Here is a 15,570-nt window from a genome sequence, read left to right as displayed (position 1 = left end):
TTCTCAGTTCGTTGTTTATGTGTCGTGTAACATAGCATACCGTACAATTATTCAGCCTGTTGTTGCCTCTATTCTATTTTTATTTTAAATTGCCTTTCAAGATGACATGTCTGTTCTTGGTGTTGAATTTTATCAAATAAATTTCCCCCAAAAATGCGACTTATACTCCAGTGCGACTTATATATGTCTTTTCCTTCTTTATTATGCATTTTATGGCTGGTGCGACTTGTACTCCGGAGCGACTTATAGTCCGGAAAATACGGTAGATTTTTTTGTTAATTTTAGAGTTTGATAATCTAAAACCAGGTTTTATTAAATTTATCTTTAATAACTTTTGAACTCTTAATAAAACATTGAGTAGCTTCTCTGAGACAAAAACACATATCACCTCCATCTGTATGTCGGTCCAGTCCAGTCGGCTGGACGGTCTCCTGTTCTCCTTGGTGCTGACTGGTGGTTGACTCTTGGCTCTAGGTGGCTTTTGGACAACAGCCGGTTTGCCTTTGGGGGAACTGTTTTTGTGTCCCCGCTCTGAGCGAGGAGTGTGACGGCGGTGACATCTTCGTGGTGCAGGGTTCACTGGCCCCTCATCAGGAGAGGGGGAGTTAGCTGGCCCGTTGTCCGTTGCCGTGTCACACGAGGGCCCACTGGTGTTCGTAGCTTCTATCACAAATTCTCCGCTGGTCCCATTTACACTGTTTTCTACAACTGCCGCTTCAAAAGACATGACACATGACAGACAGCAGCAGGGAAGATGAGTTTATAGAAATTTTAGTTTAACATAAGGCTTGTAGCAATGCTCACAAACAAAGCAGGATAGTTTTATAGTTTCTCAAGTGTATCGTCAAATGGTTAACACGCTCCTGTTTGACTACCTATGAGTCTTTTTGTACAGGGCATTGTTGCTGTTAATACAAAATATTGCTGTATTTGATCTTGTGGTTTCAGTGTAATTGATGGGAGACAATCTTTAATCCAAAGTCCAAGTGAAGGTTTAGCTTTTTTTGAATTTTTTTCATAGATTTTATTGTTCAGAATTTGTTAAATTTTGTGAAAGAAAGAAGAAACAACTACTTCTTTCGACTGCTCCCCACGGCAGATCATCTGCCTCCATCTAACTCTATCCCAGCTTCCTCCTGTCACGCAAACTACATTTCTTCTTTTCCTCCACCTTGGCATCTACATGTTGAATGTCCTCTTGTCCAATACATCCACTATCTCTTCTCTGAACATGCCCAAACCATTTCAGTCTCACTTCTCTAATTTTGTTTCCAAACCACTCAATCTCAGCTGTCCCTCTGATTTACTAATTTCTAACTGTCCAATTTGGGCCCATCCAATAAAACTCTTAACATCTTCAGCTCTGCTACTTTCAGCTCCTCCTTTTGTCCTGTAAGTAATGACTTTTATTCCTCCCCTCTCCAGAGAATACCTTCACTTCTCAAGGTTCTCTTCCACCTGCTCCCTACTCTGACACCACAGATCACAATGTCGTATATGAACATCATAGTGCACGAGGACCTCACCTGTCCATCACCACTGCAAACAAGAAGGAGATCAGAGCTGATTCCTGAAGTAATCCCAACCCCACCTTGAACCCATCTGTCACTCCTACTGCACATCTCACCACTGTCTCTGTCCTTGTACATGACTTGCACCACCCTTACATACTGACCTGACTTCCTCATACAGCACTAGTTCCTCTCTTGGCCCCCTGTCATCTGCTTTCTACAGATCTGCAAAGATTCAGTGCAGCGCCTTCTGCCCTTTATAATTCTTCAACTTTCTCAAAGCAAACATCACATCTGTAAGCATACAGACACAGACAAATTTGTTTGCACCCTTTTGTTAAATAAAGAAAAACCCACAAAAATCACTGAAATAACTTGAAACTGACAAAATAATAAAAACATTGCTCAAAGCCAACTAATGAAAATCAGTCATTGCTTTTGAATTTTGGTTCACCAGAGTAAAAAATAAATAAATAAAACTGGCCTTGACACAAAGAATAGTAACCCTATTATTGAAACTAATTGAAACTAATTTGCCCACAGGGACATGTTAAACGAAGGTGTGTCCTATTATTAGCATCACAGGTATCTTTTAAACTCGGACCAGACAGAGGTAGTAGTTTTTTGACCTAAGCATCTTAGGAATAAAATTTGCAGTCCGTTCACATCCTCTGGATGACATTAATTTGGCCTCCAGTTCTAATGTATAGAACCTTGGTATTATTTTTGATCAGGCTGTCTTTTAGCCTCCACATTAAAAATGTTAACAAAACCGCATTTCTCCACCTACGTAATATCACTAAAATTAGAAACATCTTGTCTCAAAATGATGCAGAGAAACTGCTCCATGCATTTATATAAGTTGGACTATTGTCTAAATCTTTTTGGCTTGGGTTTCCTGAGCTCTCCTTTAGTTAAGCTGCTATAGGCTTAGACTGCTTGAGGAAAAACGGATCACATTTCCTCACTCTGCTGCTGTCTTTACTTGTTCTGCTCTTCATGTTTGCGTTTGTAATTATTTCTATTATTAACATGATTTTCTGACATGAACCCAGGATGTTTTTGTCCAGAGAGCGAGACCAAAACCAGACACGGAGACGGAGCTAAAGGTAAGTGAGTTTATTTACAGGTGGTGCAGCAAATGTACAGTGAGCCAGGTTCGGGAGCAGTCTGCAAAGCAAGAGGAGCTGGGTGAGTCTCGGGTACCAAAATACGATCAGCGAAGCTTGGTGGAGTGAGTGAATAATGTCTTTGTTTCTTACAGATCCAGGAGGCGTTAAACTGCGTAGAGGAGGTGAGGAAAGTGTCCAAGGTGATCCAGAAGTCGATGAGCCTGACAAGAATTAGTCGGCCTTCAACACTAGCGCGCCACTCCTGTGTGGGCGACGGGTCCATAATGGCCAGATTATACTGACAAGAATTAGTCGGCGGACCCGGTAGTTCAGCCACAACACAGGAGTGAAAGATTAACACGTCTTTATTTTCTGACAACCCGAGAGCGATAAGTAGCTGCAGGGTCCCCGGTCGTCTTTCTGGGAGGAGGCGAGACAAGGGGAGGAAACCAAAACTCGTGGAGCGATTGACGAGAGCAGTCCAGGAGCTCGGACCACTGCTGGCAGCAGGTAGGCCGTTGGGGAAAAAGCAAGCTCGAGGTCAGACGGGCGGGGGTCAAAACCGGGAGATCCGAGAGCCAAGTACGAAGCCGAGGGAGCAGGCGAGGGGTCCAAGTCCGGGGAATAGGCAGGGGTCGATGTCCAGTAATCCAAGATCTGGCTAGAGTCCGACGAGGGTGAAGCGAAGGGGTGAATCCGAGAAACGTGAAGGGGGTCAAAACCTGAGCGGACTGTCTGAAGATGCTTGAGAATTACTTGCTGGTGGGCTTTCATAATCTGGCACTGAAAGAGAGCTGAGGAAGAGGGCGAGGCCCAGGTCTAGGAAGTGCAATCAGGAGAGGGGCGCAGGTGACAAGCATGGATATGATTACAATTGTGACATGGCAAGAGGCAGACAAACGTGATCATTACAGTACCCCCTCCTCAAGGTCCGGCACCAGAAGGACCACCAGGCTGTTCAGAGTGAGTCCGATGGAAGGCTCTTATGAGGGACTTATCAACAATGTGGCGGGCAGGCACCCATGACCGCTCCTCAGGACCCTAACCCTCCCAGTCGACGAGATACTGGATAGACCTTCCCCAACGTCTGGACTGGAGAAGGCGTCGTACAGTATAGACTAGGCCCCCATCGAGGAACCGCGGGTGGTGGGGGTCTGGAGGAGGGTGAAAACCTAGAAGTGCAGACTGGTTTGATTCTAGAGACATGAAAGGTGGGGTGGATTCTCAAGGAGGCTGGTAAGCGGAGGCGAACAGCCACAGGGTTAATGATCTTAGAGACTGGGAAGGGTCCCACAAAACGAGGAGCCAGTTTCTTACTTTCTACCCAGAGGGGGAGATCCTTAGTTGACAGCCAAACCCTCTGACCCTCCAGGTAGGCGGGAGCCGGTATCCTGCGCTGGTTAGCCGAGCGTGAGTAAACTGCAGACGATTTCAGCAAGGCCACTCGGGCCCGTCTCCAGGCACGGTGGCACCGTCTGGCAGAGGCATGAGCTGAGGGGACCATCGCGGAACGTTCCTGGAGTGAGAAGATGGGGGGTTGAAAACCAAACACTGTGTGAAAAGTGGACAAGCCTATGGCACAGGAGGGCAGTGAGTTGAGTGCATGTTCGACCCAGGGGAGTGCAGATGACCACCTCGTTGGATCCTGCTCACACAGCATCCTTAATTTAGTTTCAACCTCCTGGTTGCAGCGTTCTGACTGGCCATCAATCTGTGGGTGAAAACCAGAGGAGAGACTCACCTGGATCCCCAGTTGCCCACAAAACTCCTTCCAGAAGCGTGAGATGAATTGGGGACCACGATCGGAGACGATGTCGGAAGGTAGACCGTGGAGCCTGAACACTTCCTTAGCCAAGACCTGACTGAGTTCTTTGGACGTGGGCAACTTGGGGACCAGGGACCAGGTGAGTCATCTTTGAAAAACGATCAACTATGGTAAGTATGGTGGTATTACCTTCGGAACGAGGCAGCCCGGTAATGAAATCCATGGATATGTGGGACCATGGGCGGTAAGGAGTGGGGAGAGGACAGAGCAGACCTGCTGGAGGTCGGCGCGAGGGCTTGGCCTGAGAACAAACCCGGCAGGCTGCCACAAACTCCTTTACATCCTTGCTAATTCCTTTCCACCAAAAGCGTGACTGGACCACTCTCAAGGTCTTCGACACCCCTGGGTGACAGAACAAACATGACGCATGGCAAAACTTGAGTACCTCGGTAACCAGATGTTCGGGGACAAAGAGCCGATGGGGTGGGCAGCCTGCGGTGTCCCGTGACATTGGTTGGCCACAGCTATCCTGTTCTCGATTGCGAGGTGGGTGACTGCAAGGCGAGCAGACCTGGGCAAAATGAAGTCCGTTGGTAGACAGGACTCAGCGGTTGGTTCATGAATTCTGGACAGGGCGTCGAGTTTGGCGTTCTTGGTGCCAGGCCTGTAGGACAGGGTGAAAACGAATCGTGAGAAGAAAAGGGCCCACCTGGCCTGTCTGGGGTTCAGCCGCTTGGCAGTCTTTAAATACTGCAGATTTTTGTGGTCCGTCCAAACCACGAACGGTTCCTTAGCCCCCTCAAGCCAGTGTCTCCATTCCTCTAGAGCCAGCTTGACCACTAGCAGCTCCCGATCCTCAACATCATAGTTGAGCTCCGCAGGAGATAGACCTCTGTAAAAAAAGGCACAGGGGTGAGTCTTGTTATCTTCATACCTCTGACTCAAGACTGCGCCCACCCCCGTGTTGGAAGCATCCACCTCCACAACGAACTGTCGGCCGAGGTCTGGAGAGCGAAGCACCGGGGCAGAGGTGAACAGGTGCTTGAGTTGCTTGAAGGCCTGGTCAGCGGAATGATTCCACTTAAACTGTGATTTTGAGGAGGTGAGGGCATGAAGGGGAGAGGCCACTAGACTATAGTTGCGGATAAACCAGCGGTAGAAATTAGCAAAGCCCAGAAACCTTTGGAGCTGTTTCCTCTCCTTGGGAACAGGCCAATCCAGGACAGCTGAAATCTTACTTGGTTCCATGGACAACTGATTAGGTGAGATCACAAACCCCAGAAAGGAAGTCGTGGGTACGTGAAACTCGCACTTCTCTGCCTTCACAAACAGATTATTCTGGAGCAGGCGGAGGAGTACTGATCGGACCTGGGTGATGTGAGTGTGGAGATTGTCAGAAAAGATCAGGATGTCATCTAAATAGACAAACACGAACTCACCAATCATGTCCCTCAAGACATCATTCACTAATGCCTGGAACACTGCAGGAGCATTAGTCAACCCGAATGGCACAACCAGATATTCGTAATGGCCGGTGGGCGTGTTAAATGCCATTTTCCACTCGTCTCCCTCACGGATCCGTACGAGGTGGTAAGCATTCCTTAAATCCAGTTTTGTAAAAATGGTGGCCCCCTGGATGCGTTCGAATCCAGTGTTCATAAGGGGTAAGGGGTAGCGGTTCTTTACTGTGATGTCATTGAGGCCCCGGAAGTCGATGCACGGACGTAGGGACCCGTCCTTCTTGCTGACGAAGAAGAACCTGGCCCCTGCCGGTGAAGAAGATGGACGGATGATGCCAGCCTTGAGGGCCTCCCCGATATAGTCTCTCATGGCTCTCTCCTCTGGGGCGGACAGTGAGTACAACTGACCCTTGGGGGGGCAGGTGCCTGGCAGGAGATCAATGGCACAGTCGTAAGGTCGATGAGGTGGTAAGGAGGTGCCTCGGTGTTTGCTAAACACTTCTCTCAAGTCATGGTATTGCTCTGGAACCTGCAAAACGTCAGGTTCCTCTTGTAGATGTTTGGGGAAAACTGCTTTGGGGGTCTTAGCGTCCTGGAGACAGGTTGACAGGCAGTGGGAGCTCCAACCCAACACCTCTCCACGAGTCCAGTTGAGATGTGGGTTGTGGTGACGCAACCAGGTGGCACCCAGGATGGCGGGGATGTCTGGTGAGTCGATTATTAAAAACGTGATGGACTCATGGTGATTTCCCCCAATGATCAGTCTGACTGGTTCGGTCTTGAGCTCGACCTGGTGAAGGACATGGCCGTCAATAGCTTGAACCTCTGTGTTTCTCGTGCTTTGTCTTAATTTTAGCTTAAGTATACGGGCTAATCCTGCATCCATGAATTCAGTGTCCGCACCTGAGTCAACAAACATTGCTTGAGTGTAAGACTGCCCATTGACTAAGACCTGAGCCTGTAACATAACCAGACGGGACGGGCTAGCCACTCTCCTCTGATTGAACAGAGCACTTCTAATACTTGAAGGTACTGACCTCTTAACAGGACACCTGCGGAGCTGATGTTCCGCGCTGCCACAGTAGAAGCAGAGCCCATCTCTCATTCTTCGTCCTCTCTCCGATGTGGACAATCTGGACCGACCGATCTGCATGGGCTCTGAGGGGGAGAAGGAGATCGACCCGGCATCAAACCCGCCCCGGAGGGTCTGGGGGGGCTAACCAGAAACCGATTTGTCTGTCCGGCAGCTCTCTCTTGCCTCCTTTCACAAAGCCTTTGATCAATCCGAGCAGCCAAACTTTCTAGTTCAGCCAAACCCCTGGGAGGATCTCTGGTCGAAAGTTCGTCCTTTATCCGGTCGTTAAGTCCCTGGTAGAAAGCATCACAGAGTGCTTCGTTGTTCCACCCACTCTTTACTGCTAAGGTATGGAAGTCAATAATATATTCGTTAATGCACTTGTTGCCTTGTTTTATTCTCCACAACCCCCTTGCGGCCTCCCTTTCAGGCGGGGAAGGGTCAAATACCCGGATAAGCTCCCGAGCAAAGCTCCTATAGTCATAACAAAGTGGCGAATCCTGTTGCCACTCCGCTGTGCCCCAGATTTTAGCCTTGCCGGTCAGGCGGGATATTACAAAGGCTATTTTAGCTCGCCCTGACGGGAACAAGGATGGTTGCAACTCAAAAATTAATTTCGCACTGCGTGAGGAACGGGCGGCACTGACTGGACTCTCCTCCAAAAGCTTCGGGAGTGAGCAAACGAGGTTCATGAGAGGTCATGACGTGGAAATACTGAGCCGACGGACCTGATTCTACCTCCTGACCCGCGGAGGGCGCTGTGGAAACTGACAGATTGGTTAGTAATGACGTCATTTCCTGCATGTTAGTTTCTAGCCTGGAGATCGCACCTTCAACACTAGCGCGCCACTCCTGTGTGGGCGACGGGTCCATAATGGCCAGATTATACTGACAAGAATTAGTCGGCGGACCCGGTAGTTCAGCCACAACACAGGAGTGAAAGATTAACACGTCTTTATTTTCTGACAACCCGAGAGCGATAAGTAGCTGCAGGGTCCCCGGTCGTCTTTCTGGGAGGAGGCGAGACAAGGGGAGGAAACCAAAACTCGTGGAGCGATTGACGAGAGCAGTCCAGGAGCTCGGACCACTGCTGGCAGCAGGTAGGCCGTTGGGGAAAAAGCAAGCTCGAGGTCAGACGGGCGGGGGTCAAAACCGGGAGATCCGAGAGCCAAGTACGAAGCCGAGGGAGCAGGCGAGGGGTCCAAGTCCGGGGAACAGGCAGGGGTCGATGTCCAGTAATCCAAGATCTGGCTAGAGTCCGACGACGGTGAAGCGAAGGGGTGAATCCGAGAAACGTGAAGGGGGTCAAAACCTGAGCGGACTGTCTGAAGATGCTTGAGAATTACTTGCTGGTGGGCTTTCATAATCTGGCACTGAAAGAGAGCTGAGGAAGAGGATATATAGGGCGAGGCCCAGGTCTAGGAAGTGCAATCAGGAGAGGGGCGCAGGTGACAAGCATGAACATGATTACAATTGTGACATGGCAAGAGGCAGGTAAACGTGATCATTACAGAGCCAGTAATCCAGCAAAGGTAAGTATCCAGCAGTTCCAGGTAAGTTCCCGTGAGGGTAGACCGTCTTGACGTGGCAAAAACCTGAATTAGACAGCATGAAAAAACTCTGTTAGCGTAGCGAGACCAACTGAGATTAGACACTGTGGCTAAGAGTCTAACCCGAGAGGTTTGATGCTCCAGGGAAGGTCTGGTCTCAGCCGGAGGCTTAAATACTGGAAGGTGTCATCAGTGGGATCAGGATCACCTGTGGAGTATGGGTTAGTGGTGCCGCCCAAAGGCGGAGCTAACTCCAGAGCCTCACATTTTCTTTCTTTCTTTCAATAGAAACTACACTTAGATCAGTCATTCTATGTTTGACTGTATCTCTTTGCTGTCCTCTCAAACCCCAGTTGGTCGAAGCAGATGGCCGCTCATCCTGAGCCTGGTTCTGTTTCTGTTAGAGGTTTCTTCCTGTTAAAAGGGAGTTTTGCTTTTCAGTTTTGCCAATGTACTGATTAGAACGGGAGACTGTGACGAAGTGAAGATTCAACGCAATCTGCTGGCTTCCTTAGTTAGATAACATTCAATAATTGGCTTTTTATAAAGTATGTGAATGTTTTTGTACAGTGTCCTGAGATAGCTTTTGTTGTGAATTGGCACTATGTAAGTAAATTAAATTGAACTGAATCTTGTAATCAGTTAGTCTGTTTAAAGGGTGGAAAGTTGTGACTGTGCTGTTTGGTATCGTGGTATGTAACACACCGAACATGGAGCCCAGAAAGCTGAGGACAGAGTTGTCTCAGGAGCTTAAAAAGAAAATTACTGACATCATGTCAAAGGTAAAGACTATAAGACCGTCTCCAAGCAGCTGGATGTTCCTGTGACTACAGCTGCTCAGATTATTCAGAAGGTTAAGATCCACAGGACTTGAGACAGCCTACCTGGATGTGACCACAAGCGGACAACTGATGAGAAATTGAAGAGCTGGATAATATGAATTTACCATTCATATGACCCATCTCTTCAATGACCAAAGAGCTCAGAACAACTTCCACAGAGATCAGAGGTGAACTACAAGGTCAAGGTTCATCAGTGTCAGTTCCCACCATCTGTCTCTGTTTCAGCCAAAGTGGACTTAATAGAAGATGACACTAAATCACAAAAAAGCCAGACTGGAATTTGCCAAAATGCATATTGAGAAGCCTCAAAGCTTCTGGGAGAATGTCCTTTGGACAGTTGAGACAAAACTGGAGCTTTTAGACAACAAGTCCCATCAGCTCTGTGTTCATAGACCCAAAAAAGGAACATAGAAAAAAAAGATGACCCAAAACACAGTTAAAAACACTTAAGAATGGCTCAGAACCAAACATATTGTTATGAAGTGACCTTCTGAGCCCTGATCTAAATCCTGTTGAACATCTGTGGAAGGAGCTGAAACATGAAGTCTGGAGAAGAAACCATTCAAACCTGAGACAGGTGGAGCAGTTTGCTCATGAGAAGATGAGAAGTGGGACAAAATACCTTTGGACAGGTGCAGAAGTCTCAGAAAGTGTTACAGAAATCACTTGATTTCAGTGATTGCCTCAAAAGGTTAGTTAAGGATACCATCAGTGGCGGCTGGTGGAGTTTTCTCCAGGGGGGGCTATAAATCCAAAATAGACATATACCAAAGGTTTTGGTATACGTCTATTATCCGATACCTTAGTATATGTTTTGGACCAAAGCATATACTAAGGTATCACACCAGTGTATTTACATGAAGTAAAACAACAAAAGCAACATTATAATGTACATATAAATGTACATTATTGAGCATGCATCAGGACATTTTCACAAGTTGTTCTATTGTAAACTTTTTTATTTAATTACTTTTGTCAGTTTCAAGTTATTTCATTGACCTCTGTGGATATCCGTAGTTGTCCTAGACATAGTGTCAGCTACAAGCAGAACTGCAGCCTCTTATCATTGTCATTTTGTTCTTCTTCTAATCACATTGCCTGGATTTCTTTACATGTTTAGTTGAGCATTTGTCAGAAATGAGTGAAAGAAAGAAGTGAATGTTTATGTTTAAAACAATTTAGAACAATCTCTGCTTTACAAAAAGCAAAATGTGTGCTAACTAGTGGCTAATAATGACACCTGGTTCAGAAATAAAAGTAGGTTAGCCTATTTCTACTTCTATAGTAATTATGGTAGGTATACTTCTATGGTTTTGGATAGTAAATAGCATTTCTGTGAAAATACAGAGTAAATAATTTGGGCTGAATGACTGCTGAAATTTGCTGAAATAATTTAAAATGAGTTGGAAAAGCTAAAAATGCAGAACACAAGCTAAAAACTAGAAAGGTGAAAAATACTAGTTAGAAACCAAAAGTAGCAAAAGGGTAACTATGAGCTAAAAGTAGCAAAACACTAGCTAAAAAGACAAAAGTGACAAACGCTAGATAAAAGCTAAAATAGCAAAAGAGTAACTAAATGTAGCAAAAGGGTAGATAAAAGCAGCAAAAAGACTGTCTAAAAGTTAAAGTAGCAGAACAGTAGCTAAAAACTAAAACCCGGAAGACAAAAACAGAGCCAGTAGCTAAGGCAGATTTTAAAGCGAATGTCTGAAGGAAGGGATCTCAGTGTTTTTCTATGGGAAAATTTATTTGAGATAAAGTTAGTTATTTTTCAAAACAAAAGTTTCTTAAAAACTAAAAGTTACCTCACTAATGAATGAGCTGAGCATTCTGATACACAGTATATATCAGAAGTAGTTAGATTGCAAAAACCAGAAAAAAAACAAACAGGAAAACAAAAGTGTCAATGATTGTCTCAGTATTCACACAATAAAGAACAGTTTGTTTACCTGTGGTTGGTGCAGCGTCTACAACCGGAGCCTCTCCTGTTCCCAGATCAGTCTCTCTGACCTCAGAAGACTGCTCTGGCCCAGGACTGGTTTTCAACTCCAACAGCCTCTGCTGGACCTCCGAGCATGCAGGCGGTGGCAGAGACAGAGGAGCAACTTTGTTTCTGGTCAGTCTGGGTGTGGACCACCCGCTGGAATCAGATCCGCTGTCCCAGCCATCCCAGATCCAGGGCCTGTGGGAGTGCTCCATCAACCGACGGGTCAAACGGTACTTCAGGGAGTCTTCATAGCACTTAGAAAACGTCTCCCATTTGGGATCTCTGAACCTTTTCATGTACTCTGTCCTGACTTTCTTGGTCACCATGGTTCTGTGTATTTTTACAGTTTGGTCCAACCACTAAAAAAGAAATAGATAATATTGACATTGTAAAAATTATAGGCCTAGCACTCCTTGAAGAATGAATATTGACTGCTGCCTTTTGTCAGGGTAGGTGCTGTGTGTGAGTGTGTGTGTGTCTGTGTGGTGGGGGATGGGGTTGGGTGGGGTGGGGGGGGCTTGTTGTTAATTGTTAATTTAAAATGTTAAAATGTAATAAACAAAATGTTAAAAAAAATATATGATAAACAATATACTGTGAATTTAAATTGTTATTGTTAACTGTTTAATTATTAACTGTTGACTTTCTGAAATTGGCATTAGCTTCTGTGATACAAATTGAAGGCAGACGCAAGTTATCACACCTCAGCTCTGGTGAATATTTACCCTCAGTGGATCAGGGACGTGCGGTCAGGGGAGGCAGGTGAGGCAGAGCCTCCCCTGTCGTCATGACAAGAAAAAAAAAAAATCATAACATAAAATGAATATTAATATTTGTCCACTGATCTTTATGTATGAGTAATTTTCGAACATTTTTATGGTCTAAATCGCATTTTTATAGTCAAAATCGCATTTTTATAGTCAAAATCGCTGAAATTGCATATTTTCTGTTCAAATACGAGGGTGAAACGCGAGGTGCGGCAGCAACGAGCCGAGCTTCACCTCTGATTGCGCAAGCCATCACAAACTGGGTTGATACATGCAATTGGCCCCTGCCTGTTGCCGTACCGCTGCATGTCGCCAATATAATGGTTTATATAGCCTCATTTTCCACAGTCTGGCTAATGTCTTTAACCATTTACGTTTAATGTTTGTTAGTGACATATTTATTTTTGCTGAGGGATCATAAAACGGCGGTGAAAAGGCGAACGGAGAGGCAGGCAGTACTCTGCCGCACTGAAGGGGGCGCACGTGAGCCAACGGGTGCTTGTTGCTGCTGTCCTTTCACGCAGAGGCCAGTGACAGTCACGTGCACTGCTGCCAGTCGTTAAGTTTTGTTTTGCTCCATCGGACTGCCAAAACGGTAATTGTAACGTTTTTTCTTATCTTATCCTTAATACTACTATGTGTGCGCGTGTGTGCGGGCGCAAGCGTGTGTGAGTGACAGAGAGAGAGAGCGAGAGAGAGAGAGAGAGAGAGAGAGAGAGAGAGAGAGAGAGAGAGAGAGAGAGAGAGAGAGAGTGCTACCCTTTTGGATTTTATACACTTTACACATTATTACTATATTCAAATATAAAAATCATGATGTCAGTCCACCTCTGATGTAGACCGTGCCAACTTCTAACTTCATTGTTACATGAACCTACTACAATTTAGGTGACTAATGTTAATGAGCTCAAACATTTTTTAATCTAAACTAATGTCAGGACACTATTTTTTAGCTGTTGAACAGTGTTTCCCCTATGCCACATCACTACAAAGAAATAAAAAGTTTTTTTAATGAACAAATAACAACAAATATCTAAAGATCAAAACCCCTAACTGTTTATATTTTGATTGTTATATAGGGCAAAATAATGAAGAGAAAGTGTTTAATGTATTATCCAGTTTATTAGCTGCTTAGTTGTCTTCTACTGGTAGCTTCTCTTAGTGGTCACTACAGAAGGCCATCTGTCTTCATTTCACCCAATCTGTACAGTTTGAGTTTGTTTAAGCTGCGTTAGATTTTTGTCTTAGTTTCTATTCTTTGTGTTTAAACCAAAAGAAACCCAGGTAAAATAAAAATAAGTTAGTCATTAAGATCTCCAGCACCTCAAACGTGTCAACTGAGAGGAAACGCAATCCAATTTTAATTATTAGTAGAAGTAAGGCTAACTTAGAATGAATCATTTGAGCTTTTGGCATCTTAATATAACCATTATCTTTCAAAATCCTTAATAAAGTATAGTTTTCTATTGTATAAGTTAAACACAATGTTTATATATATATATAAAATTCACACCCTGCACTGAAGTATCACATTTCAACGTGGTTTATATGTACTCCAGAAAGGCTTGTAATTAAGGTTCATTCTTCCACAGTAACATGTCAATGGTTTTCATTAAAAATAAACAACAAATATCAACAGTCTCCTAATTTCTATTAAAGCTGCCTGTGCACACTAATATGTTACTATAATGGAGAACTAATGCACTTCTTAGATCTAGATCAAATATATGGAGTGAAAATAGTCTCAAAATACCTGTGCGTGAGTAAAAATATTTGTGTGTCTAAAAGGATTTGTGTGTGTGTAAATATATTTGTGTTTGTCTAAAAATATTTGTGCGTGTGTAAAAAATATTTGTGCATGTGTAAAAATATTTGTGTGTGTGAAAATATTTGTGTGTGTGTAAAAATGTATTTGTAATTGAGCGTGCTCGTGGTCTACCGTCAGAAGTAAGTGGATCTTAAAACTTGCATGTTTTACTGACCGTGTTTAACTATGGAAAAAAAAAAAGTTCCGTAGAAAACTCAGATGACCCAGCTTTCTACTAGCACCTAAACGCAACATCTATGCACAAATCTGGGAGCTCCCCGGAAGCATGTAATGAGTCTCAAAAATAGTTGTGCACTCATAACTGGATCTGTACGTAACTGCAGTTTGGTGTGTGTGTGTGTGTGTGTGTGTGTCTGGCGACTTGTGTGTACTTTTTCAACATTTGGAGGCGTAGGAAAAGGTTTATTTTCTTTTTAAGACTTAATCATGTTTCACAGATACAACTATCCAAACTTACACACAAAGTTACACGAATTACAAATACATTTTTACACACACACAAATATTTTTACACAGCACACATACTTTTACACAAGCACAGATATTTTGAGACTATTTTCTCTCTATAAAATTACAGCACCTGGTGACGTCGGAGTGCTTTACCTGTAAGCCCCGCCCACCTGCCCATCTCCAACAGATTACTACCTACTGAGCCGAGGGGATTTATCTGAACTAGTCATACAACACAACCAGTGACCCTCTGTCTATTTTAGTCAGGAGTCCTTACCCTACACTGTTTTATTTTTAACGATTTTGTTTAATATAAAATCCGTGGTGAAGATATTTAATATTGGTTAATGCGTTTGGCTACATTCAATTCAAGGACAAGACCGGGACAATATTTATTACCATGTAACTGTGTAATAATTCAGGCTAATTTATTGCAGAATTGTCATGCACATATATAAACACATTGCTTTGAAGGCTTAAATTCGCATCCCAGTTTAACGTATTTTAGAGATTTTAGTTTGAAACTACACAGCGGGAAAATTTAGCAGGATTAAGAATAACGAAGGTAATAATAGTAATAATAAACGTAATGAAACGTGAAAATTTAGGATTTCAGCCGTGTAAAAACAGCCATCATGGTGTTCCCAGGCTCACCTGGCTGACGCTGCCTTTGTAAACAAGGTGTAAAGACTGAGGTGGACGGTTCTAGGCTGGGAGGACATTTAGGTCAGATATGTGTGTTTTCTTACCGCAAGGGTCCAGTCAGACCGAGCCTGTCCGTTCGATTCGGCGGTCAAACGACTAGTATCGCCCCACTGACAGACAGCAAACACCGAGAGCTGGACCAGCAAGTTAGATACAAACAGGACTACTTCCGGTTCTGGCTTCCAAAATAAAACTAACATAATAAATGTGACGCGCCACCTGAACTACACATTAGTCATGAAGAAAAATAAAACCAGGCTGTTTAAAAAGATCTAATAAAAACTGCAGTAAGATTTAGAAGTTTATGACCTGCAGGGCTCTCAAGTTTTGATCTTCTTCCAATTTCTGCAAACAAGCTGGAATCCGCTTCAAAGAGGACTTGTGCAAGGTTGACAGAGAGATGCGAGCTGCAGCATGGCCGAAGATGGAGGAAGCACGAGCAGCAGGGAAGACCACTTACTTCAAGGGCCCCTTCGGATACATTGATGGGCGAAGAGTCGAAGATATCTAAGGAATTA

General features: G+C 44.5%; 1 protein-coding gene across 1 annotated transcript in view; it reads right to left on the bottom strand.

The window, feature by feature from the left end:
- Positions 1 to 15,208, bottom strand: part of ccsapa (centriole, cilia and spindle-associated protein a) — a 17,025-nt gene extending 1,817 nt beyond the window's left edge. Inside the window, exons 1-3 of the mRNA XM_017441923.3 lie at positions 15,097 to 15,208; positions 11,265 to 11,661; positions 389 to 714 (exon numbers count right to left, since the gene is read on the bottom strand). Coding sequence (XP_017297412.1) covers positions 389 to 714; positions 11,265 to 11,628 — 690 coding nt within the window. The 5' untranslated portion in view covers positions 11,629 to 11,661; positions 15,097 to 15,208. The remainder of the gene's footprint in view (positions 1 to 388; positions 715 to 11,264; positions 11,662 to 15,096) is intronic.
- Between the last annotated feature and the right edge of the window lie 362 nt (positions 15,209 to 15,570).

The sequence above is a fragment of the Kryptolebias marmoratus genome, linkage group LG6 (genome assembly GCF_001649575.2).
Source record: "Kryptolebias marmoratus isolate JLee-2015 linkage group LG6, ASM164957v2, whole genome shotgun sequence".
In the NCBI taxonomy this organism is placed as follows: domain Eukaryota; kingdom Metazoa; phylum Chordata; class Actinopteri; order Cyprinodontiformes; family Rivulidae; genus Kryptolebias; species Kryptolebias marmoratus.
The sequence above is the reverse complement of the archived record's forward strand: the minus strand, read 5'-3'. Positions and strand labels throughout refer to the sequence as shown.